The 26,022-nt window shown below is 37.5% G+C and overlaps 1 protein-coding gene across 1 annotated transcript in view; it reads right to left on the bottom strand.

The window, feature by feature from the left end:
- The window catches only part of LOC127938055 (cation-independent mannose-6-phosphate receptor), a 33,542-nt gene extending 8,614 nt beyond the window's left edge, over positions 1-24,928 (bottom strand). The window contains exons 1-37 of the mRNA XM_052534448.1: positions 24,676-24,928; positions 24,233-24,372; positions 20,461-20,579; positions 19,970-20,068; positions 19,136-19,268; positions 18,842-18,953; positions 18,451-18,553; positions 18,208-18,367; positions 17,179-17,365; positions 16,983-17,086; positions 16,630-16,788; positions 15,642-15,788; positions 15,258-15,545; positions 14,354-14,504; positions 13,974-14,151; positions 13,674-13,789; positions 12,067-12,217; positions 11,795-11,971; positions 11,603-11,704; positions 11,422-11,523; positions 10,686-10,860; positions 8,054-8,227; positions 7,812-7,949; positions 7,482-7,657; positions 6,724-6,811; positions 6,433-6,636; positions 5,421-5,551; positions 5,232-5,335; positions 5,010-5,143; positions 4,742-4,938; positions 4,031-4,157; positions 3,662-3,793; positions 3,000-3,262; positions 2,703-2,915; positions 1,724-1,873; positions 1,444-1,602; positions 125-323 (exon numbers count right to left, since the gene is read on the bottom strand). Of these exons, the coding sequence (XP_052390408.1) occupies positions 125-323; positions 1,444-1,602; positions 1,724-1,873; positions 2,703-2,915; positions 3,000-3,262; positions 3,662-3,793; positions 4,031-4,157; positions 4,742-4,938; positions 5,010-5,143; positions 5,232-5,335; positions 5,421-5,551; positions 6,433-6,636; positions 6,724-6,811; positions 7,482-7,657; positions 7,812-7,949; positions 8,054-8,227; positions 10,686-10,860; positions 11,422-11,523; positions 11,603-11,704; positions 11,795-11,971; positions 12,067-12,217; positions 13,674-13,789; positions 13,974-14,151; positions 14,354-14,504; positions 15,258-15,545; positions 15,642-15,788; positions 16,630-16,788; positions 16,983-17,086; positions 17,179-17,365; positions 18,208-18,367; positions 18,451-18,553; positions 18,842-18,953; positions 19,136-19,268; positions 19,970-20,068; positions 20,461-20,579; positions 24,233-24,372; positions 24,676-24,794 (5,611 nt within the window). The 5' untranslated portion in view covers positions 24,795-24,928. The remainder of the gene's footprint in view (positions 1-124; positions 324-1,443; positions 1,603-1,723; positions 1,874-2,702; positions 2,916-2,999; positions 3,263-3,661; positions 3,794-4,030; positions 4,158-4,741; positions 4,939-5,009; positions 5,144-5,231; positions 5,336-5,420; positions 5,552-6,432; positions 6,637-6,723; positions 6,812-7,481; positions 7,658-7,811; positions 7,950-8,053; positions 8,228-10,685; positions 10,861-11,421; positions 11,524-11,602; positions 11,705-11,794; positions 11,972-12,066; positions 12,218-13,673; positions 13,790-13,973; positions 14,152-14,353; positions 14,505-15,257; positions 15,546-15,641; positions 15,789-16,629; positions 16,789-16,982; positions 17,087-17,178; positions 17,366-18,207; positions 18,368-18,450; positions 18,554-18,841; positions 18,954-19,135; positions 19,269-19,969; positions 20,069-20,460; positions 20,580-24,232; positions 24,373-24,675) is intronic.
- Between the last annotated feature and the right edge of the window lie 1,094 nt (positions 24,929-26,022).

The following is a 26,022-nucleotide window of genomic DNA, read 5'->3' as shown; positions in this document are numbered from 1 at the left end:
CCTATAACACAAGCATGCAATGTTGCCAGATCTGACAATTATTACCTCCTAGAACAAGCATTTCAAATATTGTCTAGGTAGGCAGCTCGGTAGGTTTACAGAGTGACTAGAGTGTTTGTCTGACCTTGAGGACAAGTGTCTCCTCCACTGTACTGCATGATCACACCCTGCTCTTCTCTCTTGTAGTCTAGGTTCATGATTTTGGTGTTTCCGTATGAAGCCGCAGAAGTCTTTGAGATCAGACATACCGCGCTGTCTTTACATGCTGAGCCCGCCACAGTCCCACACACATTGATATTAAAGGAGCCAGAGCTTCCAGGAACCTAAAAACAAAACAAAAAACAAACACACTAAACTAAGCTCCAGAATCATCTCTTTGCTACTATGTTTTTAGTAGATTTTTTGCACATACTGTATACGCACACACTACCGTTCAAAGGACTGGAGGTCTGGATTTTTTTTATTAGTCATTGATTAATTATTTTAAAATGACTACTTTATTCAGGAAGGATGCATTAAAATCGTTAAGCAACAGTTAAAGCTGCAGTCGGTAACTTTTGACGCTCTAGCGGTTAATAAACAGAACTGCTTGTGTTTTGCGGAAGAACATCATAGCAGGAACTACTACTCTCTGTTTATGTCTATGAAGAATCACAAAGGTACTGGGTTACTCCGCCGCGGTATCCCGAAGCAATCTAAAATAGTCCGAATATAAACACTTATTATAGGTGTACCCTAGTGATTCAGGACAAGCTAAAAACACGGTTTGGAAAATGGATTCATGGTGCACTCGCTTATTATATACATTTTTCTACATTTTGAACAAAGTTAGGGACCGCAGCTCTGATTGGTTGTTTCTTACCGGGAGCGGATGACTTTCAGCAAATGGCAATAGGACACTGGGAGGAGACAGAGGAGCTTGATTTTTTTAAAGATTATCTGTCTCATATTCTACTGTCAGGACATAATGACAGGTTTAAGACATTTATAATGTTACAAAATACTTCTATATGAAATAAATGCTATTCTTTTGAACTAGTCAAAGAATTCTGAAATGAAACATATCAAGATTTCCATAAAAATATTAAGCAGCACAACTGGTCCTAACAGGAAAAATCTTATGAGCAAATCAGCATACTAGAATGATTTCTAAAGAATCATGTGACACTGAAGAGAGTAATGATGCTGAAAATTCAGCTTTCACTCACTGGGAATAAATTACATTTCAAAATAAATTTGAATAACAAAACGGTTATTTTAAATTGCGACTATTTCACAATATTGCTACACTCTTGCTTGATCAAATGAATGCAGCCTTGGTGACTTCTCTGAAATGCAGCTTTGGTATAAGAGACTTCTTTCAGAAACATTAAACAATCTAACAGACCCCAAACTTTTGAAGGCACGAATGTTCAGCCCTGGAAAAGTCTCTCTCTTCATTACCTGAACAATCCCTGATAGAGCCGAGAGGTCAAATGTATAGCCCAGCTGGGAGACGGTCAGACTGCAGGCATTTAGTGTGATGGTCTCCGGGCAGACCACAGGAGTGGCCCACTCAAACACATACAGACAGTCCTGAGCCCGGATCATCTGGGGAGAACCCTGTTTGTGCAAAACCAACACTTACATTCAGGTACAACAGAAATGGCTGATGAAATTCTTGAACCAACAATCGCTCGGATACACTCGACACCATTTATGATGGTATTGGGTCCTCTCTTACCAGCTCTGCCCCTTTCTGGCAGGTGAAAACGATCTTGGAGGAGTAGTTGGAGGTGGGGTCAGAAGCGCAGACGGTTGTGCTGCTGAAGGTGATCTCCACCTCATTGGTGTTGATATTAAAGCGAGGAGGGGAGGTGATTCGTCCGATGTCCTGCGCAGAAAAAAAACCCACCAAAAAAACAAGCCCATACTGAATTTGAAACCAGAAAATCTCATTCAAACGTAATTTAATATCAACTCTCAGTGCAATGGTATGATTAGTAAAAATATTTTGCTCAAAAAGACTCAACGTAATATGAGTAATGTCACAAATGCAAAAACAACAGTATGTTATTTCTTCATTTGAAGTGTGAACAGGTGTGCATGTAGTCTAAGACAGCCTCCAATATAATAATTTTTTAATAATATTTTATTTTTATTATTTTTATTAATATAATAGCGATACAATAAGAAATTCCATAATTAATGCTTGGGCTGCACATTGGTGAAAATTCTTATTGTGATTTTTCTGATAAATTTTTTTATTTAAAATGTGATTTAAAAAAATTTACACAATTGCTCAATTTGGGCAAAAATAAATAAATAAATTTGATTATATATCAATGAAACCATACAATAACAACAATAAAAATTATGATTATAAATATTATTATTTTTATTAATACTACTAAAACTATAATATGAAATATTATACTATAATACTTCACTGTAGAAGCAATAATTATTATTATTACTGCAACTACTAAACAGAATATTACATTAATATTATATATATACACACTACTAAATAAATATTAAATAAATAAAAAAAGATAATTTACTTTAGGTACTTAAAAAAATAATAATAGTAATAGTATTTTACAGTAAAATACAGTAAAATTACAATACAATTTAATGGCTGTTTTAATTTCTTCATTAACTTTTTAGGTCTGTAGATCAAGGCAAGTGGAGTTCACTGTTGTACTGATGCATTTACTCACAACTGGATCTCCATCAACAGGATCCATGCACACAGCGGCCCCCGGAGGACAGTTGACCCCTGGGATGGGGTTGAGGGGCTGGCAGATGTTGATGTAGAAATCAGGAGACTTGTCCTTGCCTAAATCCTCGTTGATAGCTTTGTAGTAACCAGTGAGATGGATCAGAGGACTGAGGTCAATCTGGTTGGTACCGTTCCAAACGGAGCACTGCACCTGCAGAGAAGAGACTCAGAATTTGTTGAAGGTTCAACTGAAGCGAGGTTTAGGGAATCAAAAACTTTAAAGACTTCCTGTTACCTGTTGTTCGCAAACCAGAGGAGTGTGCCAGGAGAAAGAGTGAGTACAAGTGAGGTCATCCGAGTACACCAGCACGGGTACATCTGTACCTTCTCCCTCAGACTTGCAGACGAAGCTGAAGATGCTCTTGTGTTTGAGGGAAGGGTTGGCGGCACACGTGTCTCCATCCTCATAGGTGAGCTCCACCACCTGATCCTTATACACCAGCTTCCTTGCGGTTTTCCCAGCACTTATGGCCTTCTGAGTGTCTCTGATGCACACGGCTGCGGCAAAAAAAACATCTCAACATTTACGTAGTCTTTTTTTTTTTTTTTGCTTGGGGCATAAAAGTCTTAAAACATGACGAATAATGCAAAACAAAAATCACAAACAATATTATTGTGCATACACAAAAAAATATTGTCTAAAGTGACAAAATGTATTGAAAGAAATTATTCTGAAAAATATATAGCTTGTTTATTGTATAGAAAATTAAATACAATTACATAATATATAAATATAATTTTTTAAAGTAAATTTTTCAAGTTCATTTTAGTTCATTACTAAAAGTATATATGTGTGTGTGTGCATATGTGTGTGTGTGTGTTTCAGAAACATAGATAACCCTGTTATTTAAATAATATAATTTTCACACTAAATAAAAGGTACAAAGGGAAATATACCTGTTCCAGGGGCACAACCAGCATTGTCTACATCTCCACAAATGTTCAGTCTGAACATCTTACTATGGGCTGAGGGATGGTAGACCGTATAGCCACCTGTCCGACTGAGGGCATTAAGGTCAAAGAGATGACCTGTGGAGACCAAGGACAAGCACAGGACATGTCAAACTGATTTAGGCACAAACATAATTACTACAACTTTCAGTTGATTCGTGTGTAAAAACACCCTTGCTGTCATTCAGGCTATTTGTATGCAATTACATGACACTGTTATGAGCAGACAGGAAGTGTCTGGGTCAGATGATTCAGTTGTTCTGGTTCAGAATGACTGTGTATTCAGTGTGAGTGAGGCTCATGTGGATGACTCACCTGTGGCTGGATTTGTGACTTTACAGTCCCCGTGCTCTGTGCTGTTGAGAGGACAGGCTGCAGCAGTGAACCACACAAAGCTATAGAAGCAATCCTCCAGAGCCGTGATCAGAGTAGGTTCAGATTCCTGCAGAGACACAGACAAGGAGAGGATGGCATTATGCTCACTGTATAATAATCATAATATAATTTGATTAATTCAAAATTTGATATAACTGTTTTTATTTGAATATAATTTAAAATGTAATTTATTTCTGTGATTTAAAAAAAGCCAAATTTCGAGCATCATTACTCCAGTCTTCAGTGTCACATGATCCTGCTGATTTGCAACTTAAGAAACATTTCTTATTATTATCAATGTTTAAAATAGTTGTGCTGATTAATATTTTTCGCAGCAACTGTACTTCATTTTTTTTCAGGATCATTTGATGATTAGAAAGTTCAAAAGAACAGCATTTATTTGAAATAGAAATCTTTTATAGCACTATAAATGTCTTCACTGTCACTTTTGATCAATTGAATGCATTCTTGCTGAAAAAAATCATTCTAACTAACCCTACAGTAGTGTGCGTTTGTGAAAATATTAATACAAATACAGTATTAGTTAGAAATGAACAAAATAAACAGTAGTTAGTCTATAGTAATTACTGTAGGTTAACTTCAGAACATGCATGTCTGAGTGTACAGAAAAATGGTTAAATAAACACAGACCACTTTGTCTGGGTCGCATCTGAAACGAATAATGGTGCTCCGGTTTCTCTTGACATTAGGACAGGCTTGTCCATTGGTGTAGTTCAGAATCAGGATGTTTTTATCCCACTGTGGACCCGCCTCTGCCTCCCCTAGATTCACATAATCATCTCCATCCTTCAGACAGGCCGCAGCGCTAGATGGGCAGCTCCACGCACCTAAAACAATCAGCAGTTATAGATCCAATGCTGACTGCTCAATTCGCTCTAGCTGTGCTGTTACAACTCACCGGTCTGAGGCACCAGAGACTTGCACACGTTGATATAGTAACGCTGCCTCTGATTTTTCGCATCTGGCACAACAATCCAATTGAATTTGTGCAATGCCAGCGAGGATAGATCGTAGGAGTGGCCACTGCCATCACTGCCAGACAAAGAGGAGGTTATAGGGCATTTAAACAGTTTTATCATGTGTTGAGAGCAAATGCATAAGCAAAACAGTTCCTCTTTACTTGTAAGAGCAGGTTGTGGTTTTGAAGGAAGGACAGGCCAAAGCTGTTTGCCATTCAAACAGATATGTGCAGTCCGCAGTCTCCTTTATGAACTCCGGCTTACCCTGAGGAACAAAGGAATTACATTAAAAAAACATTCAAGAAATTAATTTAACTACGTAACTCATTCATTGGCTGAAAGAAACTCACGGGATTCTTGCTGTGGTCGCAGGAGAAGAGAATAGCAGTGGATCGCTCGTAAATCTTGTGGCACTTTTCCCCATTCGTGTAGTTGATCATTATAATCCCATCATCAAATGTGAGGTTTTGATTGGATAAGCCTGAAAAGGAGCATGAAAACTGTTAGGAACGATCACCCAAAAATGAAAATCTGCTGAACACCGACTCAGGCCATCCAAGATGTAGATGAGTTTGTTTCTTCGTCAGAACATATTTGAAAAAATTAAGCATTCCATCACTTGCTCTCCTATGGGTCCTTTGCAGTGAATGGGTGCCGTCAGAATGAGACGAAGTCCAAACTGCTGATTGAAAATATCACAATAATCCTCAAGTAAACCACACCACTCCAGTCCATTAATTAAGGTCTTGTGAAACAGAAAGCCACATTTGTAATAAACCCATCAAGGCGTTTCGATTTAAAATGTGGCTATTGGCCAAAATATGAATCCATAATAACGCTTCCTCCAGTGAGGAATCCAACAATATATTTTTGTTTAGAATGGCTTTGGACTGTTTTAACTTATAAATGGTGCTTGATCTGTGCATATTTCTCACCTGATTCAGAGATGATGACTTTGTCAATGGAAAAAGCAATATTATTGATAGAGGATTTATATTTCATCCATAAGCAATGGTATGAATAATTATGATGGATTTTTTTATACCAAACATGCAGCTTTTCACTTCACAAGATGATAGTTGATAGACTGGAGTCGTGTGATTACTTGTGGATTGTTGTGATGTTTTTATCAGCATTTTAAAATGCTCATTCTGACGGCACCCATTCACTGCAGAGGATCCATTGGTGAGCAAGTGATGGAATGCTACATTTCTCAAAATCTGTTCTGATGAAGAAAAAAAACTCATCTGAGAGGGAGTAAACTTTTAGCAAATGTTCATTTTTAGGTGAACGAATCCTTCAAACATGAAAAAAATGCCCTACTAGCTCGACTTTGAAACTGAACCAACCCAAAAAACTCACCTGCTATTCTGTGTGTACTGCCCTCGACCTGACAGGAGGACACTGAATTGCTGGGACCATGAGGACAGACCGAGGATGTAATTGGGCCACACACTGCAAAGTGATACTCATAACTCAATTTCTTCACTTCATAGTCTTTTCCAGCCAGGGGTGTAAGATTATACTCGTAGCCGCTCTTGGGGTCCTTGACTTTACAGTTTTCACCTGTAAGCAACAGGAACTAAACTGAATCAGAGCCAAAGTAAGAGCATTTCTTCACATTCCTGTGAACAAATTGGCAGTTGATCCTACCATGCACTCTTTTTATTGGGCAAGCTTCTGAGGTTCTCCATATGAAGACATATTCACAACCATCTTTGCGATCAAACATGGGTGCACCCTTTAGATAGAGGAAAGAAAAAGAGGTTACAACAGCTTCAACATAAAAAAAAAAAACAGTAGAGTACAAAATAGGGCTTGGGAGTTTTTATAGAGGTCTCTTCTCCTCACCATGGCTGTATTTATTTGATCAAAAATACAGTAAAAACAGTAATACTGTGAAACTACAATATCAAATCTATGTCCTATTTTATTTTTTATTTTCTTACTTTATTTTTATAATATATATTTTAAAATGTAATTTATTCCTGTGATGCAAAGCTGAATTTTCAGCATCATTACTCGAGTCTTCAGTTTAATTCTAATATGCCGATTTGCAGCTCAATAAACTTATTTCTTCTAAATATAAATGTTGAAAAGAGTTGTGGTGCTTAATATTTTTTTTCTCTCCAAATATTGGTTTCAAGATACTAGAAAAAGATTACTTTTTTTATGTGCAGCAACAAGGTTACATAAATCCTGCGCAGATAAATGATTCATTTGAGTTTTTCCTAAATAATTTAACTATATAGACATTCCATGTGCTACATACTATCGCACTGTGAATCTCAAGTTAGATTAGAGTTTATATGTACATATCCAGTTATAACACCAATTTATTCCATATTTATAGAAAGTGCCATAGATAAAAAACTATTTGCACTTAAGAGAGAAACCGTGCACTTGCTTACAGGACTGTCATCACACTGGAAGATGATTCTTGTGGAGTAACTTCCTGAACCGCACTTGTCCCCATTCAGATAAACAATACTGATGGAGCCGTCTGCTGCTGACTGCAGCCTGGACTGCACGTATCCCAGATTTACACCTTTGCCTTTCAGCTGCCCACATGCTCCAATCGCTCCAGCTGCCAACAACACTTCAGTTTACTGCACGGCCATTCAGACCAGAACTACTGCTCTTGGTTAGTGTTACAAACAGAAACTTAATTTCACAGTATTGGGCTAAAAACAGGAAGATATTTCAAAAGAGTCTGTCCATATCTGTCCAGAGACACTCACCAGGGCAGCCCTGGACACGAGGCAGCGGTTTACACACACTGATGTAAAACTTTTGAAAGCGGGCCTGATCTGAGGTGTCCAGAGGAACATAGTATTTGTCATCCAGGTCACTCAAGTCATACTCTCTACCTTGTAAATCTGGAAATTCAAGACAGATGGATCAGCTTAAGTTTGGCAACATAGTAATGATGCTGAAATGACACCCTTCAGCATTAACACATTTTGTGTATGGGAAAGCTTACCAGTGACTTGGCAATCCACAGGACCAGGTTCACAGGCTAGCGCAGTGGAAAGCTCGAAGAACACATTGTGGGTTACATATGTAGTTGTGCCCAGCTCTTCTTGTTTGAGCTTCAAAGAGGGTTGGTTGGACTTCTGGTCACACACAAATTTTATGAAGAAGGTGTCTTCGGTACCTATAGTACAGATGGGAAACAGGGTAAAAATGGATTTAGTACAGGGCAGAACAATGTAAGCTTTATGCAAGACTCTCTAGAAAAGCTTGATTCCAATTGGTCAGTCTTGGCATTCAAAGATACATTATGATCCTAGAACTGTATGTTGGACTGCTGTCCCTTGCAACTGATTTTATAACGTGACGTTAGGGCTGTGCAAAAAATCGAATGCAATTTTCATGCACATCTCATAAGTAAAGACGCTCCTGTAATTAAAGTATATCTCCAGCACGTGCGTTCAGATCATGGTTGCCAGGTTTTCACCACAAATCCTGCCCAGTTGCGATTCCAGGAGGTTCCCCGATAAAAAATTGCTTTCCGGGGTTAAAATGTAAGTTTTATGGCATGGTTGCCTTGGTAAAATTCGCATTTTAGGGGCTAAATATCACGTTATTGGTATTGTCGCTTCGACCCGCGGACATAAAAAATAACCACAGAGTTGGCAACACTGGTTGGCATTTACTACACAGAGCCGTAATTTACTGACAATCTACACAAAATCGATTTTTAAATCGGTGGCGATTATTTGTCGATTTTGAAAGCGATTTTGTGTTAGTTGTCGGTAGACTACGGCTCTGTGTAGTAACTGCCGCTCCACCCGAACCAGTGTTGCCAAGTCTGCGATTGTTTTTCATGTCCGCGGTTCGAAGCAACCCCATACCAATAATGTGATATTTATCCCCTAAAACGCGAATTTTACCAAGACAACCATGGCAAAAAAAAAAAAAAAAAAAATTATATTTTAACCCCGGGAAGCAATTCTTTTTTTTATCTCGGAACCTCCTGGAATCGCAATTAGTTTTGAGAAGCAACTGGGCAGGATTTGTTGTGAAAACCTGGCAACCCTGATCTGAACACACGTGCTGGAGATATACTTCGAATTAAAGGAGCGTCTTTACTGATGAGATGTGCATGAAAATCGCATTCGATATTTTGCACAGCCCTACGTGACGTTGTGACTTGATGTGACATTTCCTACAAAGCTATGCTAGTTTTCTTACCTTGCTATCACCCTAACATGATCACATAAGGTACAATGAAATACAATAATGCATACACTACTATTAAAAAATGTATCCGAGTCTGTAAAAATTATTACTCTTTTTAAAGAAATTTATAGAAATTGATCAAAAGTGACAATAAAGATGTTACAAAAGGTGTCCATTTAAAATAATTGCTTGCACTTTTGAATCCTGAAATGTTACAGACCCCAAACATTTGAACAGTGGTGTACACGACAGAGTAACTATACAATAAAAAGGAATTAAAAGAAAACCTCTCACCTGTGAGTTATTTAAAGGGGGGGTGAAATGCTATTTCATGCATACTGAGTTTTTTACACTGTTAAAGAGTTGGATTCCCATGCTAAACATGGACAAAGTTTCAAAAATTAAGTTGTAAGTTTGAAGGAGTATTTTGTTCCCAAAACACTCCTTCCGGATTGTCACAAGTTTCGGAAAGTTTTTTTCGAGTATGGCTCTGTGTGACGTAAGATGGAGCGGAATTTCCTTATATGGGTCCTGAGGGCACTTCTGCCGGAAGAGCGCACGCTCCCGTATAGCAGAGCACTGAGAGCAGAGACATTCACTGATCAGATCGAGAGCGTCGCGAAATGTCACAAAAGGAGTGTGTTTTTGGTTGCCAGGGCAAGACAACCCTGCACAGATTACCAAAAAAAAACAGCATTAAGGGACCAGTGGATGGAGTTTATTTTTACAGAGCATCAATGGAGTTGTGAAAGTGTTTTTGTTTGTTCCCTGCATTTCGAAGATGCTTGTTTTACAAACAAGGCCCAGTTTGACGACGGATTTGCATATCGTTTATTTCTTAAGGATGATGCAATCCCAACGAAAAAGGGTCACGATCGTGTGTTGGAACCGCAGGCGGGGAGTAAAACTGCTTAAAATATCTCTGCCTCCTTGTTAGTGCGTCCGCCTCCCATGCCGAGACCCGGGTTCGAGCCCTGCTCGGAGTGAGTTGTTGCTGCTGCTGCTCTCGTTCAGTTTCAGCCTCGGGATCTGTTAGCCATGGCTTGTTTTTGATGATGTTTTTTTTTCCTCACGGTAAAGTCACAGTTTCCAGACGCTCTCAACGCAAAAGCCTACTGGCCCTCTTGATTCTTTAGCTCCACCCACACGTCACCCTCCAGCAGCTTGTGTTTTTCCAAGAAAAATCGGTACAGACTATCTTTCTCTTATGAATATAATAAAACTAAAGAATTTTTGGAGTTATGAAGGAGGCAGTACTACCCTATAGGTACTCAAGATTAACAGGATATTGAGTGAAAACGATCATTTCACCCCCCCCCCCCCCCCTAATCTGGTGGGTTTTAGTGGGAAGCATGATATCTCTAACTAAAGCAAACATGGATTCAATAAAAGGGTCGCTCATCAGGTGACTTTTGCAGTCAGTTACGCACCTGTCTGTTTGTCCAGGGCTCCTTTGTATGTGAGCGTGAGAGCGCCATCAGTGGAGAACTGGAGAATCTGTTCCACACCAACTTGACTCACAGGCTTCTTATCATCCAGCTCACAGCCAGAAACAGATTTATTTTTGACAGTCCCGCACTCTTTCACAGAACCACAAATATTCACCTAAATTCGATGAGAGGGACATGTAACAATTGGTTTATTATGGGTATAGCACTTCATTTATTAAGGGTATAACATTGATTATTTGAAATAAAAATCTTTAGTAACATCAAAACTGTTTTGTCTTTTATTGTAATCCATCAATTGAATGCATCCTTGGTGGATAAAAAAGTATTAATTTCTAAAGTACTGACCCCAAATGTTTGAAAAGCAGTGATTGAATAAATAAAGAAAGAAGGAAAGAAATAATTACTGACAGTGAGTTACTGAATCTACTGAGAGTCCCAGTTAGCTTTCATCAGTCATCCAAGCCCATTTAAATTAAATTAATGCATTTAGCAGATGCTTTTATTCAAAGCGACTTACAGTGCATTCAGGTTATCAATTTTTACTTATCATGTGTTCCCGGGGAATCGAACCCCCAACCTTGAACACCATTTATTATTGGATCTCTATTAAAGTATGGATACTGATGTACCACAAGCTGGTATCATACTGAAATCACTTCTGAATCCATCCATCCCCTATTTAAGATCATTTGAAAGATTTTAAAGTGCTTCTTACGACAAAGTCTTTCCCAAGAGCGTTGACGTGGTATCCGTTGTCAGTAGCCAATGGTTTCAGGTTGAACTCAAAGCCAGTGTTGGGATCTTTCACTGAGCAGTTCTGTTGACAAATAAGAGAAATAAGAAAACCTACTCGATTCTGTCAAAGTCATTGATTTTATGAAGAAATTAAGGTTGACCTGACTGGTGTCCTCAACGGATGTGATGGCGCAGGCTGCTTCTGTGTGCCAAACAAAGTCAACGGTGCAGTTCTGGTTTATCAAAAAGCGAGGACCAGATGTCTAAAGAAAAAGAAATTACATTCTCAAACTGTTATAAATAAGCCTTATTGCAACAATTAAAATAAGAGTGAAAGGTCAAGAATGACTGACTGTTGTCCCAGAGGAGCAGACGAAGTGGATACGAGTTGTGTAAGTGGTCCTGACTCCATCTGCTTCACACACTGAGCCATCAGTGTACACCAACATTAGCTGGTTCTCCTCCTCGATCACCGGCCCCTTCTTAGCAATGCCTAAGTTGCTGATCTCTACCTTCTCAGACAGGCCTTCCTGCTCGAGTAACATGTACACATACATCTGCTGTCAGTGGTGCAGTTTTTTGTATTTCATCATGTCATTCCAGTGTTTACAGCCAGCAAACTAACCTCAAATTTCACCTCACAGACAGAAGCTTTCCTGTCACAGCCAGGCACGGCTTTAAGTGGCTGGCATATATTGATGTAGTATTTCCTCAGGCCGCTCGGGTCAGAGACTTGCATGGCCTGCCAGTTCCTACCGCCATTAGATACTGCCAAACTGCAGAGAGGAAGGAAACAAGAGATCTACTGTAGAGTCATTCCTGTTAACATTGTCTAGCTTTTTGAAACTAGCACTTGTCGGATGTTGTCAGACACGTACAATGGATTGATAACACTTCCTGAGAAATCATGAAGATTAACAGTGCATTTATATATAATAAATCATATCTAGCATCAAATGTCTCCACTATGACAGACAGAAGGCTACATCCAAAAAGTGAGATTGGGTACAAATAAATAAAAAAAACAAAATGTAATTAAAAATCTATTGCTTAAAAGTAAGCCATGTAGATTTTTTTTTTTTATAAGTAACCTTAACTTAAAGGCAGGGTAGGTCAAAAATATATAAAAAACTTTTTTTCCAAATTTGTTTAAACTTTATTTATATATCAATACATAATTAAAATGTAAGTACTCTGAAAAAGAAAGTATAAAAATCGAGTGTCTGTAGACCTCTCACGACTGTTTTAAAGAAAGCCACGCTATAGCTATCATCTTGAGCTAGGCCTATAGATTATTTATCGTCTCTACTACGGCTCGCTAAGTAATGTTATGTTAGCTATATTATGCAGCTACGTGTGCTAATGACACATGCTTAATGAAAAAATAAACAAAAAAATATGTATGATCAAAATACAAAAATAAAAATTTACCTGTCCACTTTTCAGCCCCTTGAGTTCCCTCAGTTCTCGCATCGATGGAAAGCCACGCCGATATTAACTCACGTTTTATTTCTTTGTTTATCCAAAGACTTTTTGTTCATTGCCTTTTCTTGTACTGTTACTGTCTTCCTTTTTTTGCCTGGTTTGCCTTCACTAACTGCATAGGCCCGTACTGTGAATTTTGCTTGCCGTTTCTCTACAATTGTTTTGGTATTCCTAGGATCCGTGCCTCTTGAATTCCTCAAATCAAACGTACACGCGCAAGTGGGCAGGTCATGTGTGGCAAAAGTGTGGTTGCCATGGTTGCGAGAGAGTGACAGTCGCCTAAGCCAATCGTATGTTTCGCCCGAATGGAAATAATGAGCTGTGTTTAATACAGATTAAACGGTCTAGAGTCACTCGATTTTTATACTCTTTATTTCAGAGTACTTACATTTTAATTATGCATTGATATATATAGAAAGTTTAAACGAATTTGGAAGAAAGTTGTTTATAAATTTTTTACCGACCCTTCCTTTAATAATACATGAAAATAATAAATCCACAGTACAAAATAAACCAAATAAAAATAAAAAAGCACCCTGAATGATCAAATTCAACACATATGATTAGTTTAGGATGAGACTTATTTGTTCAATCGATGGCAGATAGAGGAAGTGTTTAGTAAACTAAAGGATAAGTGTGTCATTTATGCAACTATAGTGGCACCAAACAAAAAAAAAAAAAGAAACTTAAATATTTAACAGGACAAATATTTCTAGGACACGTGAGTCTTGAGAAAGGTAAGCTAACCTGGACAGGTCGTACTGATGCAGAGTTTTGGGGTCTGTTACAACACACTCATGTGGTCTCTCAGGACAGGCATAGGAAGTGTACCATTTGAAGTCATAAGTGTACTCATCTTCTTTCTGGAGAAAAAGAGATCCTAAATGAAGGACATTTTTGGTTTGCAGACAAAACAAAAGCCTTATAGAAATAAGCAGGTGTGTCCAATGCAAAGCTTAAAACACAAGCCCTTTATGCAAGAGTAGCATTACTTGAGTACAGGCTAAAAATATCTTCAGAATCAGAACAAAGAAGCAGGTGCGATACCTGAAACTCAGCTTTTCCTGGACCAGCCTCTCTGTCACAGAGGAAGGAGATGTGTGTGGAACGCAGTGTGTGCTGCTTGTTGTTGTACTGAGAGCCGTTTCTGTAGGTCAGCTGGATCATGCCATCATAGTAGGAAAGCCTTGAATTAAACTCGCCGAGATTCCAAGAGCTTGTGCCACTGCAGAGACGGAACAAAAATGGTCAGCTCTGCCCACAGTGAAAACGTATTGGGTCAAAAATCATGCACGCCATAGCTGCATGTTAAACATCAAATATGTCAAGGTTGGCTGAGATTCCATTGCTTTATATCACACTTACAGAGAAGACAAAAACTTGTCGCATAACACCTTGTTAAACGAAAATGACTAAAGCAAACTTACTTCTGGTCAACTTGACAGGCCCCTGCTGTTTTTGGACACTGTCCCACCTTCACATTGCCACACACATTGATGAAGTAGTCATACTTGTCAACAGACATGTTATAATAACCTCCACTAGGTTTCTGAAGCGGGGACAAGTCAAATGAAATTCCTGCAAAGAAAAAGATGCTCATTTAAAAGTAACACATTACCAGGCTAAATCTTTCACCACTGGGCTACACATCCCCACAAAAATTTACAAATAATTAGATATTGTACAGTAAAATTATATATATATATATATATATATATATATATATATATATATATATATATATATATATATATATATATATATATATATATATATAAATAAATATTTAAACTACAGATCAGAAACCATTTTTGTAAAATAAAATGAAATAAAAAAAATTCAATTTCAATTTAGTGTAGTTCAGTTAAATTAAAAACTGAAACATAAACCACAATATATATAAGTGTTAAATATATTCACATGGATGAATAATTAGGTATGAGAGAAGATGCAGATTATATAGAAGTACAACACACAACAAATACAGTAACTTTGTTGTACAAGTGTGGTTTACTAAAATATAAAGTATGAAAAATCATTTTCACTAACTGAAATAAAGCTGAAATTAAAAGATATAAAAAACAAAACCTTGCAAAAATGTAAATTAGAAATATCTTAAATTAGTTCGTCAAAGTTCTTAAATTACTAAAACTGAAATATAATAAATTACATTTATATAGAAATTTTTAAAAAAGAAACGTAAAATTATAATAAAAAAAATGAAAAATATAAATTGTATATATTAACATGAAAACGGAAAATATACAAATTGAATACATCAACAAATAAATAATAGTACATGAACAAGACTAAAATACCACTGTCTTGTACCTGCTTGTGGGTTTTCCACCTTGCAATCATCTCCTTCTGTTTTCGAGAGGACGCAGGCTGAAGCGGTGAACCACTCAAACTCATAGATGCAGCCGTCACTGGACACACTCCACAGGACCGGAGCGCTCTCAACATCTCCAGGCTTACACTTCAGAGTGATGATGCTTTTTATTCTCATGTTATCCCTGCATTTGTCGCCATTAGTGTAATTGAGTCTGATGTCATCCCCCTCTGCCGCCTTTTGCGGAGAAATCAGGAATTTGCCCAAGTTCACAGCTTTCCCATTTCCTTAGAGAAGGAGATTTGGGAGAGAATGAAACTTCCGGAGTAAGACAGAACTGAAAAAAAGGTTATATAGGAAATAATCTCTAATGGTGCACTGACCTACTGCACATATTGCTGCGTCCTCGGGGCAAAATCTGGCCTCCCCCTCTTGGATGATTTTATGACAAACATTGATGTAAAAACGTTTCTTATCAGAGTCTGGTGCCTTGGCGCTCACAGCCTCCCAGTTTTGAGATCCCTCTGATTCTGAGAGAAACACATTTACAATAAGCAACATGCTGGTACAATCACTTTTTGAAAAGTTTACAGAAACTTTCATATTTTAGAAAACAGGTTTCAAAGATATTATTTTATGGCCCATCAAATGCTAAGGGTTTATCCTTTAATCCAGCAAGCAATTTTTTTTATACATTTATATTCAAACAAGATTTTTCCCCTGCTAATTTTTTTGGATTGGCATTTAATTTGACTTATTTCAGTCTGCTCCTCACACAAAGTGGTAAGTTGTTTTTATCGTGCATTGTTTTATTTCTTCTATAAGCTGCATGAATATTTTTGGAGGGTGCAACAAAAATTGTCTTTCTTTTTTTAGGTGAACTGTTCTTTTAGAAATTAGACAATGTTTTTGTAAAAATAAATTAATAAATTGATTAGTCAGCAATGAAATTTTTTATGAAATTACCATATTTATTCAGCTAGGATGATTTAAATTCATCAAAGTTGACTTCTTTGAAGAATAGAGAGATAAAAAAAAAACAGTATTTATATATACCGTTCTTTGATCTCTCTATTCTTCAAAGAATTCGAGGGGGGAGGGATTTCCACAAAAATATTGAGCAGAGTAAATGCTTTCAAATTACATTTTAAAAAACATTTAAAAAATGTGATAACATTTTCTTTTTTAAATTTTTATTTCACAATATTACAGTTTTGATCAAATAGATGCAGCCTTGGTAAGGATATGAGACGACTTAAAAAAAAAAACTAAAATATCGACCCTAAATTTTATAGTAAATTAATTTAATTGTCATTAAATAACTAAAATAAATCATAAGGAAAACACAAAAGTCATTTTGCTCATCTCTACCTGGGTAGCGCGTAAGAGGCGACAGATCATAACGCTTCTTCTTGTGGTCTGTGACATGACACAGCAGATCTTCCTTCTCCTTCACACATGCGTATGCTGTTTGCCAGTCAAAGTAATACGTGCAGTCAGACTCTCCTGTAAAGACCGGCTTGCCGTACTCTGCAAACCACAAGTCAGCTGCGAGTAAAACATTTTGAAAACCAAATTTCCAACACGAAACAGAAACATCTAGGTTACATCGTTGCATTTCCTTCCTTCCTGTTCTCATCCAAATAAACTTTCACAATCAGGCAGGGTTAAAACAGTAGTGTGACTTCACGAGTTACTATGAGAGGAGTCATTTTGCCACTCACCAGCCGTTGCATTGCACTCAAAGTTAATGATGGTCATGCGCTGGAATCCAGTGCCGCAACCGGTGCCGTCTGGGTAGATTAGCGTGAGATCACCATCTGAATATCTTAAGGTAAAAAAGAAAAGGATTACGACTGCTCATCAACATAAACTTTCACTGCATTTAAGGGTGGATCAGTAACACAAGCTAAGGCGAACCTCAAAGTTTGGTTCTGGTATCTCCCAGCAATCTTCTTCACATCACCCGTGTCCTTGACTTGGCAGACAGACACGTAACCTTTTTCATCACCACACTGTCCAGCATTGGTCTCATCACACACATTCAGATAGAAGTTATAGGTGTCCTTGCCATTTTTGGCCTCAGCCATATAGGGGTTGCCTGAAGCTAAGGATAAAAAATAAGAATGGTAAAACATTATATTTGGTAACTAGGTACTCGATCACATCAAGGATGAAACATAACTATATGTACTTGTTATTGAAGAAGGGTTTTGTGTTTTTGCTAAACTATATGAAACTCTGGAAGCACCTTAATGCATGTTTTATAATGTTAACAGTGAGTTTTAGTATACTTGTTCTCAATGCTTTTGTTCTAGTTTGCCTTCAGTGGGAAAAACAAACTCTTTATCTAACAAAATGCTGTGTGATTCTTAGTTACTAAAAAAAAAGTCTTTTCAACCAAGCACCATGCAAATGTCTTGCTTTGTATTTTTTATTTTATTTTACTGAGAAGAACAATGGAAACACCTTTTTTTAGACATTTGACCATGTTCATCTCTGAAGTTCAATGAAGTAACATGGTAATAGCGCAGTAAATTAATATGCTTCAATGCCACGGTATTAGTGTTACTTTAGTATTATGATATTATTTACTCTAACAGTATTTATTAATATTTTAAATGAGCTTTAATTTCATTTGAAGTTTTAGTAACTTTTTCCAGTTTTAGTATAACATTTGTGCTTCAAAAATGTAATTTTATTTCAGTTAGTTGGCAAAATTTTACATTATAACTTAAGTTAAATGTTTCATTAATATTTATCTACTATTATTTAAATAAACAAATTACTTTTAATATTTCCAGTGTAAAATGGCACTGGGATATTTATGGTTTGTTCAGGTAATCAGTTATTCATTAAACATCATATCAAATCCTTCACCACTTCAATCTTTCCACAGAAACAACATTTACATCACTGCCTCTTGCTAAACTAATAGAGTTAACTCACAGTGGTATGTCAGGGGAGTAAGGTCAATGGAGATGTCGTGCTGTTTGCTGGTCAGTTTACAGTTTTGACTCTCCAGGTAATCTCTGTGGCAGGCGTACTCAGTAACCCACTCGATCTCATACCGACAGTTCAAGCTGCTGACCATCTTAGGGTTACTTCCCTAAAAGACCATTGAGAAAGCTGTGAGGGGACTGAGTATAGTAGGCATACTGCAATGAAATGAAACACTAGGCATCTTCTTACCGTCTGCCTTGCGGATGGACAAATGAATGTAATCGTCACTGCTGGTTTGTGGTCATTACAGAAGGGTGGGCTTTCAGTGACTCCCTCGTACCGCAGCCTTAGTCTGAAAAAGAGAATATCAGTTATGCAGCTGCTCCAGTTCTTCTTGAGCACCAAATCTGCATATTACAATGATTTCTGAAGGATCGTTAGCAAAAAAAATGTGGCTTTGCATCACAGGAGCAAGTTACATTTTAAAATATATTAAAATAGAAAACAATTATTTGATATCATAAAAAACGTTCCACATTATTATTGTTTTTACTGTTGGTGAGCATAAACCTACCAACTTTTGAATGGTAGTGTGAAAGCATCAGCCTAATAACTAATTCGTTATTAAATTAGCACATACTTGTCATTTGAGAGCAGCTCAAGCTGATGAACAGGCTGACCCATGTTGAAAGAACTGTCGCCAGAGGTGAGACAGGCTGCAGATCCCTCGGGACACGGGCTTCCGGCGCGTTCTGGACGGACAAACATCAAGTTACTTGCATTGCACTTCCAAATCCATTAGTTGTTTAAATAAGAACCTGCTCAGGCGCTTTGCAAATTGTTTAGTGTGATGAAGCAGCTACAGTATGTGATCAAAATGTTTGTTCAATGGGCACCAAACTCAAAAAAAAAAAAAAAGTTTACAGAAACTCACTTAGACTTCTGCATATATTAATGTAGAAATCAATTTCATCGTCTGGGTCGTCAACCAGGTATCCATCTGAGAGTTTTATCAGCGGGCTGAGGTCATGTTTCTTTCCATCCGAGTCAAAGACATAGCAGGGGACCTTTAAAAAGAGATAGAGAGTGGGGTTTATTGAAACAAACAAACAAACAATGTAACACCTCCCAGAATCTTAAACCATTTCCTCTGTTGTAGCATAAATAAGATATTAGGCGAAAAAAAAAAAAAAAAAAAAAAAACACTGAAAATGTTTCTGTTTGCTGGGATTAGCATGATAAAAGAATAAGAAAAAAAAAAGTTTGTTTCCCTCATATTTATAAATTAAATATATACTAATATTTTATTCCAAAACGGGTTAGCTAATTAAATAAATTAACACTGGGCAAAAGGATTAAATGCAATTTTTACAATAGGTAAAAATATTTTATTGTTAATAATTCTTTATGCAGATTTTGCATTATTAGAGTCTATTAAGAAATTCATAATTTCAAAATGTTAAATTAAATTTATAAATGTATGCATTTAGCAGACGCTTTTATCCAAAGCGACTTACAGTGCATTCAGGCTAACATTTTTTACCTAACATGTGCTCCCTGGGAATCAAACCCACAACCTTGCACTGCTAAAGCAATGCTCTACCACTTGAGCCACAGGAACATATGTTTTGATCAAAACTGATTACTTTAATTCTTTTCGACACGGAGAACAACCGAAACCGCCAAACAGACACACTTTAACGTTCACATCTTCCTCTACATTAACGCTTGAACAGAAATGTCATCACGTCTCATCATCTCTACTCACCTCCTTATGTGGTCTAAACTGATCACGTTTGCAGGCGGCGTACGTCCTCCATTCAAAGTAATGAACACACTCAGAGACAGTAACAAACTCAGGTGTGCCCTGTAAAGAAAAAAAAAATCACATGTCATACATGGTGTGAAAATTACTGGAAATAAAGAAAATGTAAATGTGTAAAATTATTGCATATAAACATATATTTTTAATTAAATTCTTAAAATAAAGTAAACAAAAAGTACATTTTTTTCTTCACACAGGAACTGCAGTAAAATTAAATATGCATTCATAAAAAAGGGAACCCATATTTAGGAGTACATTGCATTATCAGACAGATCAGCCAGCCCTACTTTCACTTTGCCTCAGTATAATATCTTTGTGCCATCTAAGTCATTTCTTCTTGCTTCGCAGAAGGTGGAATGAAACAAACAGCCTTGCAAATGTCACACTCTATTCACAAGGATCACTAACAGTGCATGCTGAAGAGGAAAGCTCACCATTGTTTTGCCGCATTGAAAGGTGATGCTGCTCTGAATGTTGCTGCTCTTGTCGTCGCATTTCGTCGAGCTGTTGAAATCAAGCACAGCAGGCAAGACTTTCCGCAAGGAGAGCTCACCTATGGGGGAAAAAAAGACCTGGTTTGAATTTGAGTTTTTCACAAGTTTCACAAATGGAGTTTTTTTTAGCAAGCTGGTAACACAATAAATGCTAAATGTTACTGCAATTAACTATCTCTATATACAGCTGAGCTTTAGTAATCGAAATAAAGTCAAGTGTAATTTGTCAATGCACGGCTATGTTGAGGACAAGAACAACCATAATACGTTTATTTGCCTGTATTCAAACAAATTAGTAAAGGTCTCTGTGCCACCCAACAAAGCCAAAATATTACAGCATGTGATCTGGAGAGGTTAGAAGTTCATAGGCAAAATGTCTAGCAGTGCACAACCCATGGGAACAAACAGCATGAGAAGATGACCTAAATGCACCAATGTGAGAAAACATTCTAAAAACATGCCAACTAGAGCCAGAGAAACTACAGCGGACATCTAAGGCCGCTGGAAAACATTCAACATGCAATGTGATGATCAAACATTATAATGGAGTGACACAGATATGTAATGGAGGCCGAACAATATATCGGTCGGTCTCGACTGCACAAAAATTCTCACATATTGCAGTGCATGTGCATCTGCTTTTACACTTCATATCTTGGCAACAGTTTTCCGAGCATTTAAAAAAGGCATTATGCACACAGTATGCACACTGCATACTGAAAACTAGAGTTTTTACTATAGTACAAAAATTAATCTAAAAAAACACTATTCTGTTTTTAATACAACAGCTCTGTTTAGTATGTATTAAATGGTTTGATTTAATCAACCTGATGTAACCCCAAGTAAGTGTAGCCTAGGGGTGTCCATGGTTAACCGGTTAACCGATTAACCGTTAAAAATTGTGTAACCGAGTGAAACATTTTGCTCGGTTAAGTGACGTCAATGGCGTGCATTGAATTTAGTTGTAATACATTTTTGCACCACCAGAGACCGCCAGAGCGCTCCCAGACATTTGTAATGTCCACAAGAAGAAGTCATTTTTCTAATATGAAGCGGGCTAATACGAGTGACGGGGCAAAATGCAAGTATTGCAATACAGTGCTTAGATATACTTCAAGTACAACCTCGTTGTTGTAATCTCAACAGCCAACACCCGGGCATCATTAGGCCGGTCAGGACACACTGGATGCGTGGCGAAAGCATCTCAGCTGCGTGGCGTGTCTGTTTTTAATTCGGTTCCCATGTTAACAGGTTAGAGCTTGCCGACTGCCTGCGTGAGACGCGCGGCTCAGGCGCGGCTCGACGCGTGCATGCTAGAAATAGAACCGACGCCTTGTTATAAGCGTTTCCAGGCAAAGTATAATAGGAAAATATGTTTATATGTCATTTTGTACAAAAATACATATTAATTCATGACATTTTGATATTTGAAAGGCTATAGGTTGACATAAATTCAGATATAAATGTAATTTAAATAAATAAATAAATAATTATCGATTTTCAAATATTGTACGTGTCAAACATAGTCATAGTTATAGCCTTAGCGAGGCGGCCGCGGAGTCTGCTTGTTACCTTTTGCCTTATACATTTTAGGCTTATTCTCAAATTCAGATTGTGTTCATGGGCGGCATTATTAGGCAGTTTTAATAGGACAATTTGACCGGAGAGATTAAATTTTGTCGGACATTCCTTTTTTTTTTCGGCCAATGTCCGGAAATTACTATGGTTATGGTTACTATGGCACACTATGGTTAACCGAGTATTAACCGCTAAGGGCCTCGGTTAACGGTTAATGAAAAACTTGAGAACGTGCAGCCCTAGTGTAGCCTATGCTTTTAACGTTTAATAAGATGGCAAATATAGTTGATGTGATAGGACATTTATGATTTATGTATGTGGTGGAGCCTGAAAATTTTAATTACTGCCATTTAAAAACTGTCACTTACTTATGGTCACTTTGTACAACTGCACCTGCTGCTAGATAACTTTGACCTACTTACTGTGAAACAAAAAATACGACTGCAGGAACACAAGATAAAGAATACCAGGATATGTGAGCGAGTGTAGACACACACTAAAATTAATGCAAACAATTTCAGATGCAACAACACTATTGTGTGTGAAGCACACATTAATGCCCCGGAAATCCCCATAACGCATCCACACACCAACCACCAAAGCATGTGACACTGAGAAGCAGTACGACTATAATCACCACTGTCAACACAGCATGAAACATTACATAAATAGACATCACACAATGGTGTCTGGATGTTTTTCTTACTAGGGTAAAAAAAAAAATGATGTACTCTATGTAACAGTGCTGAAAGCCTCTCATTATGAATATCAGATCCAATCAGCATGAACAACATTTGCAAGTTGTCTCATTCTGTCACATGATCAAATTGTTTGTGATGCAATATCTCCAGTGTTTGTTCAGCCAACAAGTGAAATAGATCCCTTTATTTAAATCTAGAGCTAACAGTTAACTCAGAGCCACTATGGGTCGGGGTGTTCAGATGATAGGTTTGTGTTATATGGAGGTCAGCTGACTAGTTGGATAACACCAAGTAAACAAGCACTCTGTCTGTGCTCTGTCATGCAGCTCTTGCTTATGAGAGCAATGACCATATAACAGCGCTGAGTATCTACTACGAAGACAAAACATGAGAATTTTAATGTTTAACCTGAATATCCAGATTAAGCAAAAAAAAAAAAAAAAAAGTGACTTGAATCATTAGGAAATGCTATCAATCACATGCCCTAAACAACTAAAAGAGTGAATCTTGCATGAAAATGTTAAGGTCACATTTCAGCCTAAACTGATAAGAAAAACAGAAAGTTTATATATTTGTATAACATATATATATATATATATATATATATATATACACTTTCATAAAAAAAAAAAAATGTATTCAGTTTCTTTAAGGATTTAATACTTTTCTTCAGCAAGCATTAAATGTATCACAAGTGTCAGTAAAGACATTTATTGTTTGATCACTTCATAAAGGCTGTTCTTTTGAACTTTATATCCATCAAAGAACCTTAATAAATGTAGCAGAACAAATGTTTTCAACATTCATAAGAAGAAACTTAATAAGAAATGTTTCTAGAGCAACAAATCAGTATATCAGAATGATTTCTGAAGGATCATGGGACACTGAAGACTGACGTCACAGGAATCAATTCGATTTTAAAATAGAGTAAAACAAAAAACGGTTATTTTAAATATTACAATTGAACAATATGATGCTTTTTAAGAAATCATATACACTGTATTGCATAAAGGAAATAAAATCTACTTTAGGACCATTAAGACTGTTTTGTATCATTATTTAATAATGCAAATTGCAGTGAAAATTGGCAAGCACGGAGTACAACAATAACACCATAATGAGCAATAAATCAATGAGAATTTAGAGAATCTGAGAATTGTTTTCTTATATGGACCTTGTATGGTGACACCAGTGTACTCTCACAGTTAAGTGTCATTATCTATCCTAATTAATCAAATAATCAATTTTCTAATTAACATACAGTTTAACTTGTAATCATTATGCCATGACAGAAAGCTGAATATTTCAAAAAACCGTGATAAAATCGGTATTTTTATGTTATATTAGAAAAAAGGAGCATCATACAGGTTTTCATGAACACTGCTGTTGCAGTTCGGGTGTAAATCATTGGCACATCGATGCATTGCACTTACCCACTGACTGGAACAGGCCACTCTTCGCCGTGTGGGCACAGACCGCGCTTCCTTTTCCACATTCTGTTTCCGGGGAAGATTCACAGAGCTTCAAAGTGTATGTCACATTGTTGTCTTGGTCAATGGCCTCCCATTTGTAACTTCATACATACAAAAAGAAAGACACACAATTTCAGCATGATCATAATTTATTTCAGTTGCACGACATTATCCATTCGCACACCCAGCTCAGTGCCTAAATTAATGCATCTGTTATGGTTTTATTAGGTCTATGTACATGATGCATCCAGGCTCAAGGGCCAACACTATCATTCAAATATATAAAGCAAACCAGATCATATTTAAAAGCATATAATTCTTTCTAAACAACTGTTTGTATGCTATCCATAAGGGTTTGCCTGTAATGATTAGCATTAAGTTTGATTATTTATTTAAGATCTCACCTGCACAGATCATGGAACCATAAGCTGTCATCCGAGCCCACTGCTGATGATAGACACTGAAGCAGTATGAACGAAAACAAACCAGTGGCAGCGATTCCGCAAACCCGCGTACGGCCCATGTTTTAGACTAGGAAATAAATTAGTGCGCACAGTCCGACATGATGCAGCAGTCCTTTCTGATTACTGATCATTACCGTGTAGCAGGAACCACTCACAGTCACATGACGACATGACGACATGACGCGTGGTACACGTCACGTGGTGAGTTCCGCTCGAAGAAGTAGAATGGCGTCAACACCGAAAGGCCTGTCCTAAAGAGGCGTGGCTTCGCTTTTTTTTTTTTTTTTTGTCGTCAAATGCCTTGTCTAAATACCCCCACTTGCGGTCTTTGCACTTGATCACTTGACTATTTAAATTAGGTATTTCCTGTATTTGTTCAAGTGAGTATGAAGAACACAAGTGTGTGCAACTTTTCATTACCTGATGGGACCATAGACGGTATAAAAACATGATGGGACACACTTGTAGTGTTCTAAAAACGCAAGTGTTTACAGAGTTTTAATTTTTATTTTCAATACTTTGCATTTTAAAATAAACTTTTAAATGTCTGTTCAGTCGTCCCTATAAGAGATGACACACTTTAATTTCTGTTGCAAATTATGCACAAAATACTCCATAAATACTCCAAAAATGTGCAACATTAAAATATGTAGAACATCTCGGTTACGTATGTAACCTTGGTTCCCTGAATAGGGAACGAGATGCTGCGGTGACGTCACCACGTATGGGAACACCTCTGGTGTGACGAATGTCTGAAGCCCTATACCATCCCGCCAATCCTATTGGCCAAATGGCGCATAGCACCACCCTGCGCATGCGCACGCATGATATACCTGGGTGCAGCGCGCCATTTCGCTCAGATTTCATGACTGAAGATGAAGAGTTATCAAGGTACGGAACGGCCAGAACCGCAGCATCTCGTTCCCTATTCAGGGAACCAAGGTTACATACGTAACCGAGATGTTCCCTATCATAGGTCACTTCGATGCTGCGGTGACGTCACCACGTATGGGAACGATATACCAAAACGCCTGACGTACCTGATAACTGAGATCCGAGGAAGCAACTGCTCAAGCGGAGAGAACCCGGGAGCCAGGGGCCATCCTCACATCCAGACTGTAGGACTTGATAAAAGTGCTCGGTGAGGACCATCCTGCCGCAGCACAGATATCATCCATAGAAGAGCCACTGAGAAAAGCTTGAGAAGAAGCTACAGCTCGAGTGGAATGAGCCTTAACCCCTAAGGGCGAAGCGAGTCCGCGCGCCTCATAGGCCAAAGAAATTGCC

Source organism: Carassius gibelio, chromosome A20, assembly GCF_023724105.1.
Source record: "Carassius gibelio isolate Cgi1373 ecotype wild population from Czech Republic chromosome A20, carGib1.2-hapl.c, whole genome shotgun sequence".
NCBI lineage: Eukaryota > Metazoa > Chordata > Actinopteri > Cypriniformes > Cyprinidae > Carassius > Carassius gibelio.
Note: the sequence above shows the minus strand (reverse complement) of the source record. Positions and strands in the feature narration are given on the sequence as shown.